The 22,641-nt window shown below is 41.1% G+C and overlaps 1 protein-coding gene across 1 annotated transcript; it reads left to right on the forward strand.

Annotated features, from left to right (window-relative positions):
• Positions 1–367: 367 nt before the first annotated feature.
• Positions 368–21,424, forward strand: CTHRC1 (collagen triple helix repeat containing 1). The gene is made up of 4 exons (XM_063451150.1): positions 368–626; positions 17,434–17,655; positions 18,457–18,673; positions 20,474–21,424. The coding sequence occupies exons 1-4, from the start codon at positions 501–503 to the stop codon at positions 20,614–20,616; spliced, it is 708 nt and encodes a 235-aa protein (XP_063307220.1). The 5' UTR covers positions 368–500; the 3' UTR covers positions 20,617–21,424.
• Positions 21,425–22,641: the final 1,217 nt, after the last annotated feature.

Consider the following 22,641-nt stretch of genomic DNA (forward strand, 5'->3'; position numbering starts at 1 on the left):
ACTTTTGTGAAGAACCCAGATGTATGCGTCTGCCTTCCGTCAGTATGTTTTGATGCTGTATGTGAATTCTCAGCTCTGTGTGTGCCTCTTGTCCAGTCCTGCAGAAGATACAGTCTCTTAAAAATGAAATACATTTTCTCTATCGTTATTTTAACAGCCATCCTTCATTCATCTTGATATATTGTATTTGGAATGTCATTCACCCAGTGATTGAAAACTGCCTATTACAATTAAAGGTTTATTACCCCTTCACCAGTTGTGATGTCAGCTCAGCACATGTTTATTGCGGTGAAGAGTTAAGATTTAAGGGGTTGGAAATTCCGCTATCCCCCTGAGGCTGGCCAGCCATAGGATGTAATAACACACAGCCCTTCACTAGAAACAGACACTGTATTACAGTTCTCTCCAGCCAGTAACTCTGTAGCACAGTTCCAGGGAGCAAGGCAGTAGTCTGCTTCTCGAATTAGATCAGTCAATTGCCCATTCTCCTCTTTGCTAAGATGTTTTCGATTTGGACCACTCTCCTTCTGGCTGGATGTTTGCTGTTACCTTCAGACTCTCAGCCCGAGAACCAAAAAGTGAAGCAAAGATCTCTTCGACAAAAAGACTTGGACATCATAGATAAAGTGAGTTTATTCGAGAATATATTTCATTTGTGTATTAGTATTTTTTTATTAAATGCATTATAAAACAACTTTATCAAATTCCGCAGCAAAATATATCTGGTGGAATAGCATGTATAGCAAATCCCAAGTTTAGAAAGTGCATTTAAACGGCGTGATTTTCATTTAAAATTCACAGTGTAGAAGCAGGCATATTTTTTTTCTTCGTAAATGAATACCAGATGTGGCTTTCACCACTAATTGTTGTCTAGAAACAGTTTTTTTGAAACAATAATTCTGTGTCCTGCACAAAAATTGCAATATTCTTTTTGATATGTTATAACACGATTGCTCCCATTAACCGTTTGAGTCTAATCGGAAGAGTAAAAATGTAAAACAGGTCTTTGGCACGAAGCAAAAACCCAATGTATGCCTATTTTCTTCTCTTATGGATACTGCATTTAAAAAAAAAAAAAAAAGGATCCTGGAATTTTATTTTTGTGTATTATTGATATAACTTTTTATTTTTGTGTAGTCTGTCCATCTCTTGCATAAAAGGTTCACCATGTCTCATTGCTTTTCGTGACCAAATACAGTTATATGGCAAAGCAAAGAAGACAGCTATTTCATTCACTACTAGATCCGCAGATATGTGCGGTGCTGTTATCTAATTTCTAGGCGGCGACTGATATTTGTTCCTGCTTCTTCTAGGCAGGGCCGGATTAAGAGCACACTGGGCCTGGTGCTGACAATTATGATGGGCCTAATTACGGAATTTTATCAACCAAAAACACTAAATCAGTCACACCTCCCAAGCGTCATGTATCTGATGGAGATGGTGCTGGAGGGAAACTCAAAGGATGCAGCTATACGAAAACACATACTCTATACTAATCTCTCTCTCTAATTTATGCTTTCATCTTTCAAGTAAATCCATAACCCCTAACAGCAGTGTCCAGTGAAGCAGGAAGTCAATGGGCGGGGTAAAAGGGTGGGCCACTGGTGCGAATCACGTGACCAGACCTGCCAAAAAACATCTTCACCTGTGCCTCTTAACCTCCCTTTTGTGTTTCTTATCCCGTCTTTAAATATCTGTGTCTCCTATCTCTCCTCTTTGTATGACTCTTACATCCTCCCACATTTTGTGTGTCTTACTCCTCCCAGACCCTATGTGTGACTCCTTTTCTCCCAGACCCTTTGTGTCTTTTACTCTTCCCAGCTCCTTTGTGTGTGTCTCTTTCCTTCTCAAGCCTCGCTGTGTGTTTTTCACATCCAGCCCCTCTCCCCGTCCCTTAATGGTCCCCTCCCTTCTCTGACCCTTACTGTTCCTATCCCCTCTCTCCTCCTTTCCCTGTCCCTTAGTGTTCCTCTCCCCTCCCCCCTCTGTTCCCTGTCGTTTAGTGTTCCTCTCCCCCTCCCTCCTTTTCCTGTGCCTAAGGGTATCTCTCCCCTCCTCTCCCTGTCCCTTGGTGCGCCACCCACCCCCATAGTGGTCCCCTCCCCTTCCTGGTGTGCCTCCTACCTTTCTTGTAGCGTGGCTGAGCGGAGCGAATCCCGGTACAGTGAGCTTTTCCTGTCAGTCCTGCCAGGAACAGGAAACAGAAGTTCCTGTACCACGGTACACTCCGCTTGGCCACGCTACAGTCAGGGGTGTATAAACACTGACAGTCACACACACTCAATCACAAACACAGACGTATCTGACAGCCAGACTCACTTATCTGACACACTCATTCATTGACAGACACTCACACGCACACTGACAGACACACAAATACTGACAGACTCATTGACAAACACACACACACTCACATACCCACACAGACACACATACTCACATGCACACACACCGACAGACACACAAACTCACAGACACACACACGAACTCACAGACACACATACTCACATGCACACACACACACACTGACAGACACATATACTCACACACACACTGACAGACACACATACTCACACACAAACTCACAGACACACATACTCACATGCACACACACACACTGACAGACACACATGCACACACACACACTGGCAGACACACATACTCACACACACACTGACAGACACACATACTCACACACAAACTCACAGACACACATACTCACATGCACACACACAAACTCACAGACACACAAACTCATAGACACACACACACACACAGTAATAAATAATGTAAATTTAATTTAAATTTCCCACCCAGCCTCCCTACCTGGTGGTCCAGTGGGGCTGCTGGGAGGCGTCCTGCTGAACTGGATTGCGAGGGAGCTCTGATCTCTCTGACCTGCTCCGTCGCAGGCTGTTTTCTGATCCCGCGGTATCAGCAAAAGGCGCGCGAGGGAGCAGGTCAGAGAGATCAGAGCTCCCTCGCAATCCAGTTCAGCAGGACGCCGCGCTGGGGATCCAGGAGGTGACCTGGCAGGAGGGAGCACTTCCCTCCTGCCGGTCACTGGAATTTTGCGCCCCCAGAGCTGGTGCGCCCTAAGGCGGACGCCTGTGCCGCCTTATGGACGCGCCGGCCCTGGCTCTGCCCCTGATCTGCCTAGTTGACCGTATCAGCCAATCCTATGGGGAAGTATTGTAATTTGCTCAGACCACCACTTCTGATGATGTCAGCAGACATTCAGTTCAGATGCAGACCCAGCAGCATATTTTACTATACTTAGGGAGCCAAGAAGGGGCCAGGGTGGTGATTTTAACATAATAGGGTCAGAAATACATGATTGTGTTCCTGACCCTATAGTGCTCCTTTAAGCAAGAGTATGTGAAGAGTTGTTAGGGTTGCCACCTTTCTTGAAAAAAAAAAATACCAGCCTTAATCATTTGTATAATCACAAGGAGTGATTACAAAATTCTGTAAAATCACCAACAAACTACTCAAGTTTGATTCTGCTGTATAGATGGATTGCTCCCAGTGTCTCAGTCTCGCAAGTCACCCAGTGTATCACAGTGTCAGTGTCCCCATGTCACCCAGTCTCCCAGTGTCCCCATGCCTCAGTGTCCCCATGTCACTAGGATACTGGGGACACAGTGAGACATGGGGACACTGAGAGACATGGGGACACAGAGACCCGGGGACACAGAGACCCGGGGACACAGAGACCCGGGGACACAGAGACATGGGGACACAGAGACATGGGGACACAGAGACATGGGGACACTGGGAGACATGGGGACACTGGGAGACATGGGGACACTGAGACATTTAGGGAAACTGGGAGAAATGGGGACACTGAGACACTAGGGACACAGACACTGAGAGACATGGGGACACTAGGACACTAGGGACACAGAGACATGGGAACACAGAGACTGGGAGACTAGGGGACACTGGGGGACTAGGGGACACTGGGAGACTAGGGGACACTGGCTGGGAGACAGACACTTGGGGATACTGGGACACTTGGGGACACTGGGAGACATAAGGACAGTTGTGGACATAGACATGGGGACCCTGGGACATATAGGGACACTGGGACACATGGGGACACTAGGCACACAGAGACATGGGGACACCGAGACACTAGCGACACTGGATGGGGGACATGGGGACACTGGGAGAAATGGGGACATAGTGTCTCCGTGTCCCAATGTCTCAGTGTCTCCCAATGTCCCTATGTCTCACAGCGTCCCCATGTGTCTCAGCATCCCCATGTGTCCCAGTGTCCCCTAGTGTCAGTGTCCCCTAGTGTGTGTTGCTGCTCCCCCACGGATCAGTGAGTAGTAGAGAGAGGCAGGGATATGCTGTAATTTCCTATCCCTGCCTCTCTCCACACACAGTGACCCCTACTGGCCGGTGCTGGTATTGCAGAGTAATCTCCATTTATTCTGAGAAAAATACCTGCATTTGTATTGCCGATATTACTGCAATACTGGCATGGCCAGGCAGCCTCAAATACTGGCTGTGCCAGTAAAATACCAGTCAGGTTGCAAACCTAAGAGTAGTGTGTGTAAAAAAAAAAAAAAAAAAATAATAATATTTTTTTTTTTTTTTTTAAATGGGCCTATTCCATGGGCCTGGGCCTGGAGCTGCAGCTCCATCAGCCCCTATGTTAATCCGGCCCTGCTTCTAGGCTTCAATAGTGAGACACAAATGGTATCTTCTCTTAAACTTTTTTTTTTTGCTTACTTGTTTTTCAATAAAAAAAATACAAGATAGAAGTATGGTGCTCAGCGGCCAACAGAATATCATATTGGTAGACAAAGTATAAATATTTAAAATGTACTGTTTTAGTTATATTCCAGCTCTACCCAAATTATCTGCTGGATGTTTCCATTATAGTGACATTGATGGTACCGACATTGTCCTGACATCACCATGGTCATCATGTGGGTCATCCAATAAGTCAGCCTTCCTGTTCTAAAAGAAGATAACCTGAAAATCACCATTGTCAAGGATACTTGCAGGCCAAACTTAAGCCCAATTCAGCCGACCCATGTTGAACCTTTATTACTTGAACTCAGGTGATCTCACAAGCTCAAATTGCTGACCAGTTTATACTATGGAGCAACCTAGAGAAGCATCAGTGTTTAACATTCAAATCTTGCAAGATCATGGGTTGGTAGGGATACAATGAGACAATACCATAGCAGTGGTTGGCAACCATTGGCACTCCAGAAGTTGTGGACTATATTTTAACTGATGCCTTGCCAGGATTCTGGCTACAAAAGAATTGTGGGAGATATAATCCACAACATCAGGAGTGCCGAAGATTGTCTACCTCTGCAATAGAGCAATGGTTTAAAACGGCACTCATATAACATCAGACCAGATATCGCCTGGAGGTTTCCTTGAAAAGTGATGATTTATGGAACAAAATAGTCATACATGGCAGTAAATCAGACTACATAGGTGCAGACAGGTATTATAAAAAAAAACAGCAAAATAAGTCTACACACCTTTTAAAAATAGGGGTAAAGAGCAAAAAAAAAACAAAAAAAAAACCCACAAAATTAAAGGATAGCTGGATACTTTGTGTGTCTACTACCAACTCTTCCTAAAACTTCGGTTCGGACAAAACAAATGTATATTTCGTCCAAAAGTTTTCAGACAAAACAAAATTTTTGGTGGCGCCCCTACCCAGTAAAAGGAGTTGTAAAGCCCCCTGATTTGACCCATTATGCCATTTCAGAACAGTTTTCTCTGGTATCGTACGGAGGCAGATTCAGAGTCCAAAGGGACAGTGGATACAGTAGATACATTCTCTCAAACATAGATACAAGCACTTACAAACATTTTACTTCTACAATAACACTGCCCTACTTTCTGCCTGACCATCTACTAAATACAGTTTGGAGTTGGCGTTGGAACAATTCTGGGAAAGCTACGGATAAGTATTTTTAGATTTGATTCTATAAGGAATGAAAGTTAGGTGATTGCATTATTTAGTGGGACATGCACAAGAAAATATGAGTGTGGATATGGAGGAGTATTTTGTATAGAGTATAAATGATAGCTGAGTCTGAGAAATGTCGATTATATAGGAGTTACAGAAATCAAGTCAGGTCTTTTCTGAATAAAAATGCTACACATAGTAGATTTTATAACTTCTCAATACAGTAGATTTGGACATGTGTAGACAAGATTGTAAATGTTGATTTTTTTTAGTTTAGTCTATAACTGAAGTGTTTATATGTTTAGAATGATTATTTTTTGTGAAATAAACCTCACTACTGCGAATCTAAAATCTTTTGGCTTGTTGAATAAAAGCTGAAAAAGGTCAATGCAGTATCCTATTTAAAGCCTCAGAGAGTTTGCTAGAAAAGTATATCCTTGGAAAATTCCATAGCTATGAATATATAGAGAAACTGCAACGTGTCCTTTGTTCTTTAAAATTCTCTATTCCCAGAATAAAGTCAGATTAGATATTAAGATGATACATTTCTTGGTGGACATTGAAGGCCACGTAACCATGTGTTGAAAGAAAAATACATAACACTAAGTTATGTAAACCATAATCGGGAACAAGACTAAAGATTGCATAGTTACCTAGTCACATAGGCTGAAAAAAGACCCCAGTCTGCCATGTTTAGCCTTCCCAACATTTGTTTCCGTGATTGATCATAAATAAGAAATTGAATGTTCCTGCTGACTTTTAGACATTTGCTATTTCTTGAGGCGGTTTATTGTGTCAGCATTTAATCCTCTGTAGTGTACCTCCTATAAATAGATTTTACAATGGGATAGAAATTCCTAAAACATGCCTACTCAACATGAGACCCTGACCTTAGACTGTGACCTGATATTCCCATTCACCCTCAGATCCTAGCATCAAATTAATATAATTAAAGTCACCGTTATTTATATAGCGTCAATATATTCGGCAGCCATGTATGGTAGGAAATAAGACAAACATTTAATTGCAACAAAACATGTATGACGTACGGGAACAGTATGATAAAAAATAAACTGAAACAAGCTCACAATCTAATACATAGTCCATCCCGTCACTTTGTGACACTAAGGGACAAAGTGGGATACTATATTTTACGAAAACTTCTCCAACCCTGCTATTTTTGCCTAAAACTTGTAGCCCCGTTATAAACGTTCATGAATTCCTATAGCTTGCCATTCAGTATATATGTAAGGCAATATGGCGGTTTCCGTTAACTGCTCTCAATGCACTTTACAAGACCATGTTTGTGAAGTGGTTGGCAAAGAGTAGTTTGAGTGTTGCCCTTGAGACAAAATCAGCACTCACTACAATACATAGTGAAAGATAAATAGAATGCTGCCGGTTATTCTCATGAGTCTATACATTCCAAAGCAGTGATTCAGTGGGTGATGACACACAAGGCACATTTGCTAATTGAGCCACACCACAAATAACCTCATGTTTCAACAGTGGATGCATTTCTAACACTCAGGTTAATTGGCATCGTCACGGTAAGATCATTCGTTTTCTGACAAACAAGTCATTGAAATAAACAAGGAATTTAACAGAGATCTTTATCTCCGATCATTGTAGATCACCCAAGTGATACACCTTAAACACATTAATTAAGTATACTGCCAGAAAAGAAATAAATCTGGATTATAGTTAGTTATCTCTCTCTGCGCTAGCAATGTTTACAATCTGAAACCGGTATTAATGACAAATGTAGCTGGTTATTATGTTAAAACAGTGTGGCCATGTGTAGTTTCTTTTCTACACCAAATAGAAAAAAAAACAAAAGAAAAGGGATAAATATGATTTAAATTATTTGGATAAATAATAAAACAGTGGGAAAAAAACACATAAATTAGAACATTTAATAAAATACAGAGTTAAAAGGATCTCCCCAGCTGGCCCTTGCAGGGCTGACACTGTTTGAGTATCGACCCAAAGAACGGGATCCACAATGGTGGGAGATAAAAGATCTCCTTCACTGGCTATCCCATTATAATGCTGGGTAGGTAGGAGGAGTGAGCCTTGAAGCTTTGCCGTCTGCACCTCTATCCTGGCTACACTATTAGAGTGTTTCTGTGGGTTACCACGGCAATGCACTGATACTTTTCACAGGTCGCGTGGAAGGAGCTGTCTGCCCCTACTGAAGCTGTAGACACTGAGCCACCAAGGTAAAGCATGTTCCCCTCCCTGGCCCAAGCTGAACAAGTGGGAGTAAATGTAATCTTGTTTTATTAATTCAGTTGGCATCATCATTAATTTATTTATTCTTTTTTTTAATAACTGCCCATCCACATTATAGACCCTGTCCCTCCCACACTCACATTACAGCGTCTATACACACTCACACACTATAGTCACACACTTACCCTCACACATACACTACAACTCCAATCTACACACACCATACAGCCCCTATATATCCACACTCTATACGTCCCCTGTACTCTCATAAAAGGCAAACACCCTATACCACACCACACACAGCCCTCTGCAAACACAAACTTCAATGCAAACAGCACCCTGAACAGGCACAGAATGCCACAAGCAATTTCCCACTCACACACAACCCACAAACAGCATCCCTCTCATGCAACTCTGTAACAAGCAGTATCCCCATACACAAATCTCCAATCAGCCTCTTCAAAAACACACACAACACTAAAGGCTGTCTTCCCACACATGCAGAGCCTCAAGCAACCTCTCCCTACACATGCAGCCTCCAAATACAGACAGTGGCGTACATACCGGGGCCCTGCGACCCGGTATGCAAGCCAGTGTGGCCAGCTTCTTCTCCTGGGGGGCCCAGGAGATGGCCACCTCAGGGCCCCCGAGGCTGGCCCTGGTGTCAACGGGCGGCCGGTCCTGCGGGCGCACGAGGGAGCACTCTCCCCAGAGCGCTCTCTGCCCAGCTCCCTCGCACACCGCGTACTGATGCCGGAGCCGGAATATGATGTCATATTCCGGCTCCGGCATCAGTACGCGGCGCGCGAGGGAGCTGGGCAGAGAGCGCTCAGGGGACAGTGCTCCCTCGCACGCCCACCAGCCAGACAGCCCACCCGGTGACCGGCCGCCCAGCAGCACCACTGGACTCCAGGGAATCTCCTCAGCTCTCCCAAAGGTAAGGAGGCTGGGGGATTAAATAAAAAAAAAAAACATGTGTATGTGTGTTAGTGTTAGTGTGTGTGTGTGTGTGTGTGTGTGTGTCTGCTAGTGAGTGTCAGTGAGTGTGTTAGTTTGTGTGTCTGTTATTGAGTGTGTGTCTGCTAGTGAGTGTCAGTGAGTGTGTTAGTTTGTGTGTCAGTGAGTGTGTGTGTGTCAGTGAGTGTGTTACTGTGTGTCTGTTACTGAGTGTGTTTGTGTGTGTCTGTTAGTGAGTCTGTTTGTGTGTGTCTGTTAGTGAGTCTGTTTGATGTCGTTTAGTGAGTGTGTGTTTGTCAGTGAGAGTGTATGTTTTGTAAGTGAGTGTGTGTCTGTGTCTGTCAGTGAGTATGTATGTATGTATGTATTTCGCTGAGTGTGTCTCTGTCAGTAAATGTGTGTATGCGTCTGTTTGTGAGAGTGTTTAAAACCCCTTCAGCACTTACCTTTCTCCAGCGCCGAACTCCCTTGGCGCTGGGGATCCCTCCGCCCCGAACCACCTCTCAGCAAGAGCCCCGATCCGCCTCTCAGCAAGCGCCACGCGCGCGATGTTGGATGTAACTGACTAATGGGTTTACTCATGAAGTATGGTTCAAGACATACATTGAGGGCCAGGAGACCCTTTCAGGACCATAAAGCTGAGAAAACTCTGACCCTTTAATGCCTGCAGAGTCAGAAGACTGGTTATCTCCCAAAATCTATTTCAACAGGGTACTCGACATCTCCTGGCCTTCAAATTCCCTTTTAACTGACAGCCTACTTGGTGGAGGAAGAGGTTGGGGCTTTAATGGACCCTAAGTTTAATTACTTATTCGGGAGAAACAGAGCCATGTATCTCTATCTAATTACATGCTGGGGTCTTGCAGACGTCAGCATGTGGTAATTTTTAGCTTTCAATGCCATAGAGAAGAGCAGTTCATTAATCAGGATCTAATTGTGCAAAAAGAGAGAAACTGTTGAACAGGAAGCAAAGTGAATGAAGTACAAACAAAGGAAGGCTTTTCAAGGAAAAAAAGCAGGCCCAATATATTCAAGATGACAAATGTAAGCTTCCCAACTGTCCTGCCTTCAGTGGGACAATCACAATTTCAGGGTCCTATCCCACCATCTCGATTTTGTTCTCTGATGTCCCACATCCGGGGAAACCGGGAACTATTCTCAGGCAACACAGCTCGAGTGCATCATTAGATGTGCTAGCGCTGTGAAGCGGTCACTGGGAACATACGCTTCAGCCATGCCTTTTGCACGGTCGTGTATGTAGGGGGCCACTTGGGAGTCTGACTGTGAATCTGGTGTCAAGTGTCAGTGGGTGGTCTCTTTTACTTACTGGCTGGCCTGGGAATTATAGGCATCACCAGTGATGCAAGTTACATCACCAGTGATGCCCCTAGGAAGGGCTGCCCCTCTACATGATTCAACCCCATCACAAAGTTGGTTGGTATGCAAATAGACATGTGATCTAATATATGTTTACAACATATGAAACAGTTTTGGGCAAGAAGGGGACTCTCACTAAATAGTTTCGAAACTAAGCCAGTGCTTTGAGATTAGAGAGCTTGGAGACATCACTCATCACCATGGTATTAAAATGGAAACAGAAGATGATGGGAGTTACCGAGTCAATCAAAGTCAGAAGATGACTGATATACTACATAGCTTTGGTATGCATGATGTAAGAGAAGCAAAAATAACTATGTAACTCAGTCACCAAATAAATAATGAAACCGAGAATCCATTACCTAACAATAATCAATTTTTCAAGAAAACCGAGGAATTTCTACTCACAGGTAATGTTACAAGACCATATATTGCTACAGTTGTAGCACACTGATAAAGGGACTGGAATGCTGTAACATGGGCACTGCAATACTTAAAAAGCACAATCCAAATTAAGTTATGTCTGCCAGCAGTTTTTAATCCAAAATTAATCAGATTTGTAGGTACTGATTGATCCAGAGACACCTGTGAACTAGAGTGGTTACAAGTCTACATGTGGTTACAACTTTCAGTATGAAGAAGAAAATACCCAGGCCAGTTCATTCCAAAGTAAGCCACTGGTATACCTTCTTCAGCTGAAGCATTGATACAGCAGGAACTGAAGTGCTCAGGATATTTGGATCTCTAAACTTTGGATTGGACATGTCAAATTCAATATCAGTTCTTGATTCCAATCAAGTTTGAAAAGCAGATAAAGGGAACTGGCTCAATGAAATAAGGTAACTGGGTGTGTGCTAACAAGGCCTCCTTCAACAACAAAAAACTTAAAGATAAAAAAAGCTGCAACACCAGACTTATATTGATAGGAGAATTTTATTCTACTAACAGTGGACTCAGGTCCAGTTTTGGTGGAATAAAATTCTTCTATCAATATAAGTCTGGTGTTTCTTATCTTTAAGTTCTTATCTTTCTTATGTTTAAGTTTCTGCCTTATTCCAATCAAGATTGAGAGGACAGTTCCAGGATCAATTCAAGAAACTTGCAAGGACAAGGAGATATTGTCAAGGATTGTCCATATGAAGAGATGACTGCATTCACCATTTCCGAGAGTTCAACATTGCAACTACAGAAAAATACAGCAGTAGGTATGCTGTTGAGAAGGAGTTTTGGTGTTGTAAGATCATTGATGAGAGTGTTTGGGAGATGGACATATATACATCTCTCCCGGCGCTCTTTCAGTATTTCTTTCTCAGGCTCTGCCTCTTCTTCTCAACCCCTCTCTGTTGATGTTCCCTAAAGTTCGGTCCTTGGTCCCATACTGTTCTCGGTCTACACTACCTCCCTTGGTAAACACATCAGCTCATTTGACTTCCACTATCATTTCTATGCAGATGACATGTAAATCTACCTGTCCTCTCCTGATCTCTTCCCGTCCCTCTTGACTTGTTTCACTGGCTTCCTCTCTGCATTTTCAAACCTGTTGGCTTCCCACTTTCTTGAACTTAACCTGTCCAAAACAGAACTTCTGTTCTTTCCTCCCTAAAGTGTTGCTACTCCCGTGTCTGTCTCCCTCCAAGTTAACGGTGCTACCATCAGCTCTACCTCGCAAGCTCGCTGCCTAGATTTTCTCTTTGACTCCTTCACCCCTCATGTCCAGTCGACTGTCACATCCTGCTGCTTCCATCTCAAAAACATAGCACGCATCCTCCCCTTCTTAACGCCAGATGCAGCTAAGTTGCGGATCCATGCTGCTATCCTCTCTCGCCTGGACTACTGCAATCCGCTTCTCACTGGTCTTACGTGCAACCAACTTCCCCAACTACAGTCTATAATGAATGCTTTATCGAGACTCATCTTCCTGTCCGCCCACACCTCCCATGCTTTCTCCTGTCAGTCCCTGTATTTGCTTCCCGTAGGCAGGGCCGGACTAAGAAAATTGTAATCACAGCGGCCCACTAAGAAGGGGACGGAGCAGAGAGAGTGTGTTTTGTCATAACCAATGACATGCATGCCCCCTCTCAAAGTGAGCATGTTGGATCAATGCTCTTCTAGGGCAGACCATGCGCTGAGCTGTGCTGAAAAGCTCTAGCATGAGAAAAGGGCCCTGTATTTGTTCTGCACAGCTTGCGCTGTGTTTCCTTGCAACTTGTCTCTGGTGTCTCTATAAATGGGATACCAGGAGACAAAAGGGCCAGGGAAGCGTATTGTGCATGTCTTTGGAGTTTGCTTGTGGGATTGCATGTGTGTAGAGTGAGCTGATTGTGGTGTGATATTGTGTAATAAGGTCAGTTTTAGTTGTGTGAGGGGTGCAGTGTTTGTGTGAGGGGTGCTGATGTATATATATATATATATATATTTGGAAGTATTGTGTGTGTGTGTGTGTGGGTATGTGTGAGGGGTGTAGTGTGTATGTGAGGGGTGCAGTATGTGTGTGTTTGAGGGGTGCAGGGTGTGTGGGGGGTTGCAGTGTGTTTGTGTGTGTGAGGGGGTGTAGTGTGTGAGATGGATGCTGTGAGTGGGAGGGGTGAAATGTGTGGGAGGATCTGAGGGATATTTTATATTTATTTGTACTAATTAAATATTTTTTAAAAAGCCAACAGAGTATTTTCCATAGAGTCCTTTACACTTAAGAACCAACCATGGCATGTCATGGCATGTGTGCAGTAGAGCTTGCGACTTGTTCAGGCCTTTGCACGGGCATTCAGGGATAAATACTATGTCTCTCCAGCTTATTAATTGGTGATGGCTTCTAACTTTGCAGCAGAGTCCTCAACTGAATCTTTACATACGTTTAAGTCATTTGGCAACACTAAGTAACTGCTCTGTTTTCTTTCATTGCAGACATACCTCTATGTCTACGTAACGCATGCAGTGAATTGGGAATGACTCGATGTGCTTAGATGGATACTTTTTGGCTCTTTTTCTTAGAAGTATTTTTTTGGCAGCCACAACCCACATTTTCTATTCAGTCCTCTGGCGCATATACAGATCCTTTCATTATTCTTTTATTTCACAGTTTATTGATTCAAATTTTCCAAATGATGGTTTTCAAATCCACAACCCGGGGTATTTCTTCCAGGCTCTCTTATCCAGGTTAAAATCAACAAACTCTAGGAAGCATGACGAAGGAAAACGGTGAAGCCAGCCTTGTGTGTTTACATTGGCATGGCTAATGCACATCTGACAAACCCAAGGAGAGGTTGTGGTCAGTCATTTTAGGTTACATTTGTAGGGAGTACTCAGATACAGAACACCTTATAGCCGACTAGATGAATCCAGGTCTGTTTCTTTAATACTTATGTATATTGGGTAAACCAGGGAAGGTCTGGCATCTATTGGCCTGGAAGCGGGGCAGGTAAGGAGAAACAAATGGCCTTTTTGTGCACAGAACTCACAGATCTCGGTGTGAACATTGTATACACATGGTGCATGCAGCATTTAGGCTTGACAGATGGAGGCTGCTGGAGTCGTGTTATGTGGCGTAATATGTCCCTGCAACCTCCATCAGTATGATCTGAATAGCATTAGCTTTTACACAGATCTGTTCCCCTCGAGTAAACCTCTGTTTGTGTTGGAACAACTGCAAAAGCAAAAAGGCGATGTATAATTAAACGAGCACTGGTGTAGAACATAAAAAATTCAGAAGGGGCAGTTTTTGTTTTTTTTTAAATCAAGAATCATACAGTTAATATTTAATTGCATAGTTTTGTGGAGAAAAAGTCAAATAATACAGTTATTTTACCTTTCATTGCCACTCAATGGTTTTGTGTAAAATGAATGACTTATTGCAGCATGCCTTGTACCCACAGGTTTCTTATCCTAATTAACATTTAAACTCAGGCTTAGTCTGAATTAGGAATACAATGATCAATTTTATAAAGTAATCTCTCATATTTTTAATTTTTACTTTTTATTTCATTGAGGTTTTTTTTAAAATATGTAAATGGAAAAGATAAAAAAAAGATGGAAAAAAAAAAACAATAAGGGGGAGAATGTAAATAGGGGGAACAATTTTGCCACTTTCAAAGGAACAATAGTGGATGCAATGTTTCTTCTTTAACTTAAGTGATAACAAAACAAACACATTTTGGAAGAAAGAAATTGGAAACGCATTTTACTAAGCTAACATCAAAACATGCTTTGTAAACATGCCAGCATTGGAAGGGTTAACTCCAATAGGTTTACTCTCATTTTTTTATGCATTTCAATAAACCTAGATACAGTAGCAATACTTAGAAAAAGAGATTGTTGGCCAACAAGTAACCTTTCTGAAAACCGACAATCAAGCGCCATACAACCTAAAATAGCTCTACACAAAGCCAACTTAAGAGGAAAATTGCAACGGACTTGCACACAAATTGGTACTTTTTATATTGCATAAAATGACTGTGATTAAATATAAGTATCATTATATACAATGTTGGTGATAGTTTAAAACATGGGTAAGTGGTCTTCATGAATATGCTTGTTAACATAGACCAGGCAATGAGCTATTAAGAACTCCATAAGGAATATTGAGTGAATGAATTCCATTGTGCCTAGACACATAAAACATGTCTAATATCTGTCACATTTTCTTTCACTTGTCTGTGGTTCACGGGATATAAAAGGGATACCACATGTTTTAAATTGCCCTCGATTTTCAAAGTGTTATACAGATATGTCTGGGTGCAGCTATCAAATTGTATCGAATGATAAGAATTACTCTTTTTGGCTCCACTCCACCTTGCCAAATATTATGATATTAAGGGCTCTGTTGCTTTGGCTTAATGAAGCAGTTTCGATGTATAGATGATGCCCCTGCAATCTCACTGGTCAATTCTCTGCCATTGAGGAGTTAAATCACTTTGTTTATGCAGCACTAGTCACACCTCCCTGCCTGTGTCTTACACATCCTTTCTTAACACTTCCTGTAAAGAGACATATAATGTTTAGACTTCCTTTATTGCAAATTCTGTTGAGTTAAGAATTTTTTTTATCTCCTGCTCTGTTAATGGGATTAAAGTTTCATTTACAGTGAAGGAGATAAAAACTTTTAAAGTTACATCTGACTGAAACTCAAATTCTTTTGTTTCCATGCAGGCTGTGTCAGTCACAGCCAGGGGAGGTGTAGCTAGGGTTGCATAAACAGAAACAAAAGTGATTTAATTCCTAAATGGCGTAGAATTGAGCAGTGAGACTGCAGGGGCATGATCTATACACCAGAAATGCTTTATTAAGCTAATGTTGGTGACTTTAAATAGGCTGGTAAGGGGAGATAAGTACCAGGAACCTTGGCCATTGTTCCCTGTAGTCCAGTCAGCCTTAATAGCAGACTTGCAGAAACAGTTGTGGAGGGTGCAAAGCTCTGTCCCAGCTCGTCCAGTGTCTATGTGTGAGGCTGGACTGGAAGTGGAAGGGGTCACTTCCCATCTGCCCACTAACAGCCTCTCACACAGAAAGTGCCTTGCAGGAAGAGCAGGGCAAGCTCTGAGTGATGCACACTTAATAACAGCTTCTGCAGCTCTAATACCATCAGTCTGCCTGGACTACAGTAGTCATAGAACGGGGAGCACTTTATAAATAACCCTTCAAACTGCAGCACTCAAAGCCTAAACCTGAAAATAAACCCTTTACCTTAATCCTATGTTTAAAACCTCTTAAAAACCAAACACCTCATGTACACCAGTACAGAATTTAACGCATTCTAGTCCTAAATTGAATAATCCTAAACAGCCCTTATATTTTAATTACACTCCCTCAAGATGTTAATCTTCTTAACACTAAACACCCTGTAACATTATCTTTAACCATGCACGCATTGCACACTTGCATACACTCAGCACACTCACAGATTCACACAATAAGAACACATTACAAGCAGAACGGAAATATGCAAATACATTTATACATATTACATTTTCACATATGAATTTGAGATGTTTTAGGCCTGCAATGCTCAGTTAAAATATTAATTACACATACTTTATCTACATACTTTATCTGTCTTATTTTGAGGTTGGGTAGTAGGGGGAGGGGCTTAGAATTTTGTGCCTACAGGCTCCTGACATGTAAATCCAGCCTAGTCCACAAGCATACCGCTCAATGTGAGAGGTATGCAACTCAGCCATAGTCAGAATGGCTCTTTTAACCTGGATTTTGTAATTCAGTTAGTAACCACTAACATTGCATATACTGTATCTGCCCTGGGCAGATGTTTATATGCATCATTCATACAACTGTTTGACTTACAAAGAAAATAAAACGACTGAAACAAATTGAAATATGTCATGCTTAAATTAGCCTGTTAATGCATTTCATATACACAAAAGTCAATAACAATATTATATATAAGTAACTATTTGGGGCCTATATGTTAGCACTCCAGTAAGGGTCCAACAATCTTTTTTTTTATTTGTTAGCAGAATTAGAAATCTCTACAAATTAGGTTTCTGGGTTTTTTTTTTGCCATCTTTTGGGTCAACAGCATAAAATAATGGGTTTCAAGGATTATACTTGTAGTATACTTGTAGTATTTTTCAACCCTGATTACTATGTAAGTGAAATTCATAAATAACCGTATAAGTGTTAATGTGAATATTTGTCAAGAGACGTGCAATACGTACTGCTGAGCAGAGTGAAACACTGCCATCTACTGTCAATTACTGGCATTGTTGTAGTATGGATAACATACTGATATTTCCTAATTCTTATTATTTTATTATTTATATAGCGCCAGCAAATTCCGTAGCGCTGTACAATGGGTATAATATTGCTACACACATTTCTGTTTATATTTCCTAATATTGATACACACATTTCCTGTTCCTGTTTTGTCTGTATTGCTCATGCTGCCTCACCTTGAATCTTTGCAGTATAATGGTTTATGTGTGCAAGGACCGATGGGTCTTCCAGGTCGAGATGGAACTCCTGGAGTGAATGGAATCCCCGGAACTCCTGGAATTCCAGGTCGTGATGGAGCAAAGGGAGAGAAAGGAGAATGCATGAGAGAGAGTATAGAAGAATCCTGGACCCCCAACTTCAAACAATGTGCATGGAACTCCCTGAACTATGGCATAGACCTCGGGAAAATTGCCGTAAGTAATAATTTAAATATGACGTCTACTTGATATTATTACATAATGTGACGGAGCTCCTGCACGCCGACTGAATTCCTCTATTTATATTTTTCTGCCCACCTCCCCTTATCCATTGGCTTATTTTCGTTTTTCTGCTATCATTAAAGCTGCTCTATCACTTTTAAAAAATTCTTTGGACATGTTGAATTCTCCCCCTCCCCCCCAGGCAGCTCCATTTCTTTGTTTTTTAAGTAGTGAATAATCTTTAAGTTATGCTTAAGGAAAAGTAGAGACTACTTTTCTTTATGTATATCCTCCAGGTTGACAAAAGTTGACAGAGGGTGAAACTTTGGTCGCGCTCCTCGTGCTTTGTCAACTTTTCTCATTGCTTTTCAAGTTCTTACTCACTTCCATCCGGAGTCGTGTCTCTTCCAGCAGTGGTGTGTCATCAACTGCCTGTGTGGACACTCAATGTACTGGGCATGCATGTGATGTCATTGTTTCCAAGATGGCGATACATATGGAAGAAAAGGTGACTTGCATACTTGCACTGGTCCAGGGGCCACTAAAAATGATATTAGGTCTCACACTTCACTTGTTGCAGCCTTGCTGGGTTCACAGGGCCACAAAGTAACACTTGACTACTTAACTCTCCTCTTTAGAGTGATCTAACTATTCTGCTGGCCGCGGCAGTGGCATGATATGTGACTCTTAGGTTTCTCAATCTTCCATGTCCCCCTTACTTTTTCCCTTACCAATTAATACTGTAATAAATATTCTTGTTATACCGGTACATTGTATTTCTTTACTTTCTCTTAGGAATGCACATTTACAAAGATGCGTTCACACAGCGCATTACGAGTTGTCTTCAGTGGGTCTCTGCGTCTTAAGTGTAAGACGGCATGTTGCCAACGCTGGTACTTTACGTTTAATGGAGCTGAGTGCGCAGGTCCACTTCCCATTGAAGCCATCATCTATTTGGACCAAGGCAGCGCAGAATTCAACTCCACCATTAACATTCACCGAACATCCACAGGTATGAGTCAGAGGTGATCTTTGAGAATAATAAGAATTGTATTTAGCTCTAGGGATGCATATTTCTTAGTCTACTGAGCTTCAGGAAATGGCTCCACACATTGCAGTGGCAAAAAATTAATCAGTTGCCAGTTTAGCTACTCCTATATAACCTTGTTTTGCTCTTCACAATTCGAATACTAAAGTAAGTTTATTCTATTAGGTTTTCAGCATTTTAATAAGGAAGTCAAATAGAACATAGCTCAAAACTATACATTTTTCTCTAGTCTGCCAAATTTATTAGATTTACAAATGAGTAAAGGAACACTATAGTCACCTAAATTACTTTAGCTAAATAAAGCAGTTTTAGTGTATAGATCATTCCCCTGCAATTTCACTGCTCAATTCACTGTCATTTAGGAGTTAAATCACTTTGTTTCTGTTTATGCAGCTCTAGCCACACCTCCCCTGGCTATGATTGACAGAGCCTGCATGAAAAAAAAAACTGGTTTCACTGTCAAACAGATGTAATTTACCTTAAATAATTGTATCTCAATCTCTAAATTGAATTTTAATCACATACAGGAGGCTCTCGCAGGGTCTAGCAAGCTATTCACATAGCCGGGGATAAGAAAATATTAATTAAACAGAACTTGCAATAAAGAAAGCCTAAATAGGGCTCTCTTTACAGGAAGTGTTTATGGAAGGCTGTGCAAGTCACATGCAGGGAGGTGTGACTAGGGTTCATAAACAAAAGGATTTAACTCCTAAATGGCAGCGGATTGAGCAGTGAGGCTGCAGGGGCATGTTCTATACAACAAAACTGCTTCATTAAGCTAAAGTTGCTCAGGTGACTATAGTGTTCCTTTAAATCGACAAGTCTGTTTTGTTTTTTATAACTAGTAGGATGACACAGTGACTCAATGTAATAATTGCTACAAATTACTATTTGTCTTTTTTAATGTAGGAATAATATTGTACCGTGTACTATAGCTTTAACATTTGCTGCACAGTTTTGTTTTATAAACCTGAATGTTGACCTTCCATTGTGGATTAGGTAAAAAAGAAAAACAGGATTAAATAAAAAAAGTTGGAAGGACCCTAGGAATTGTCTAAAAATAGTGTATGTTCACAACTTGCGCACATAGTTTTTTTAAAATCCCTTCCCTCCCCTGGCTGGCATGGAGTGTGCGCATGCACTTTGAGCTGGTGAAATGGTCCAATCATAGGCTTATTTATGAAAAGCCTATGATTGCACTGCGTGTGGCCCCAGTGACATCAGGAGGGAACACATAAAAGCAGCGTCAGGGGCTTCGCCCAGTGCTGGATTCAAGGCGATTAAAACCTGCTTTTATAAAAGGGTTATAATAACCCTTTAAATATTTTATAAAAAAGGAGAGTGTAGAATATAGACTAATGTAGATATTAACAGCATCTTTTAAAGGTTTAAGATGTTTTGTTAGAATGTTAGGACTATAGAATGTTCCACTAATTGCATTTGTAGTATCTTTTTTTTTTTTTTGTGAGTGTGGTTAGCTTGGGCCTCAATATTTTGAGTTTGTATCATACAGCTTTAATTTCTTGATCATTCTTCGATAATAAAATGTTTTGCCTGACTGAATGTAGGTTCAAGAAGCAAAATCAGCTTATTGATCAAATTTAATTGATGTAATTGAAGATGTCATTTCTACCAACTTGTCATGATTAGCATTAGAATATGAAAGCTATCTGTGACAAATTAGGTGTCCTGCTTTGTTAATGTTACCACTGAACTCTGAGATCTACTATTAAACCCTTTTCTTCTAAATTTCCTGTGTTCTAGTGGAAGGTTTGTGTGAAGGTATCAGTTCCGGACTTGTGGATGTGGCAGTTTGGGTAGGGACCTGCGCGGACTACCCAAGAGGAGATGCATCTACTGGATGGAATTCAGTATCTCGGATCATCATTGAAGAATTGCCAAAATAAACAGTATATTTTAGATTTTGTATTAAAAATTAAAGATTTGAAAAAATCCCATGGGCAGCAAATATTACCTCCTTTGGATAATCAAAAGAAGGTAACAGTGAACAAAATCGTTTTCTACATACTGTATTATAGAAATAAAGTGTTTTTGTGGATTATGTAAGTATTAATGATTAACGGGAATCTACTAAACGTTGTTTTGTTTGTCTACATTTAAAAAGTTTAAGATTTAACATCATATTAAACTTTAAAGTAGATTGACCACTAAGTGTTTGAATAAGGTCTGCTTGAGGCAACAGAATTAAATCCATGTATTTATTGGCAAATTGCCAGCAAATATGGAGGTAAAATAAATATTCGTAGACCCTCTTGCTCGGAAACAGTTAAATGTTAACACGAAAGACAATAGATTCCGTTTGACGCTGTCCATATACCAATATACAGTCTTGATGGGCACTATATAAAAGCTGACATCTAATCGATTGCAGGACAATTGAAACTTAGATCCTCAGCTGAAAATGTATTGGGAAAAAGTAATGATAGCTACCATATTTGTGTTTCTTTAGTTTGGATGTTTGCTAAAGTAAGATTTTAATGTGAATTTCAAATTTAAAGCCAGAATTGAAAGCATAGCTGGCTTTGAGAATTGTAAAAGTTTGGCTATTTCGATCTTAAATTTAAAATACATTTTGAATCCTCACTTTTAGTGAATAACCCAAATAGTGTTAAGTCATTCTGAACCATTGAAGGTCAAAACTGTTTGCAATCGTTTTTTAAAATGTTTTAATAATAAAAATAATTATAAACAGACCATATACATTTTTTTTTCCTTGAAATACACCACTCATGGCTTGAAGCTTTGTCACTGTTCCTCATTGATTTGAGCTTTATAGTAGTTAACCATTCACAGATTATTCTTCTATAAAACCTTTCCCAAGAAGCCTAAATATAAAACCTTAACTGGTTTATTCATACCAAACCAGGAATTGTGGAGAATAGATAATGGGATTGCAGTTTTAAGCCAACATGGCAATCTGAACCTATAATTCATCAGAGATGTTGATCCAGAACCTTGATATAGGGCAGCGTTCTTCAAACATATCTTCAGGAATCTGGAACTACCAACGTGCCATAATAAAAGAAAGACTAAACTCAAATCAAAGAAGGGATATAATATTTGGCCTGCATTCAGTATGGTTAAACCCTCTCAAAGCGTCCCCACAGACAGCAACTGAAGAAAATACCTCAATAGATGAAACAAAGCAGAGTTCCCGGTTTCTTAATGGAGGGTTGCTGAATTCTACCTGAATTCAGTGAGGCTGGTTAGCAAGTAGAGTGAACTGGGCAAGCTGTGTATGTGAAGTTCTACCTGAATTCAGATGAAGGAAAGCCCGGCAGACCTTCTTTTGAGTTTCAATGCATTATCTACCAAATACAGATGTGTTAAAAAAAAAAAAAAAACAGTCAAAAGTAATAAACAACTGAGCAAACGCAATAACAACCATCTGACTTTTTAAAGCTAGGGTTACATATAACTTGTTACATATAGATAATTTGAGACTAAGGACACTCAAAGCACCCTAATCACTTCATCACATTGTAGTGGTTCTGGTACAAGTAGTCTTTGTTTGCATTCCCTGCAATGAAGTACACTGCCGCCTCCCTCCCCCCATTCAATCTAAGTAGTCAAACGGTTTAGAACAGTTTAAAGGGAAACTCCAGTGCCAGGAAAACAATCTGCAGGTACCCTCTCCCTCCCACCTCCCATCCCAGGAAGCTGAAGGGGTGAAAACCCCTTCAGGTCACTTACCTGAGACCCCGCCGATGTCCCTCGGCGGTGATTTTGGGTCGGCGATGCTCCTCCCAGTAATAACGTCAGCCGGTGGGCGAGACTGATCACGCATTAGGTATCACCATAGGAAAGCAATGAAAATCCTTTTCAATGCTTTCCTATGGCGAATTGAGCGACGCTGGAGTTCCTCACACAGCGTGAGGACGTCCAGCGACGCTCTAGCAAAGAAAATCTTT

This window comes from Pelobates fuscus, chromosome 4, assembly GCF_036172605.1.
Source record: "Pelobates fuscus isolate aPelFus1 chromosome 4, aPelFus1.pri, whole genome shotgun sequence".
NCBI lineage: Eukaryota > Metazoa > Chordata > Amphibia > Anura > Pelobatidae > Pelobates > Pelobates fuscus.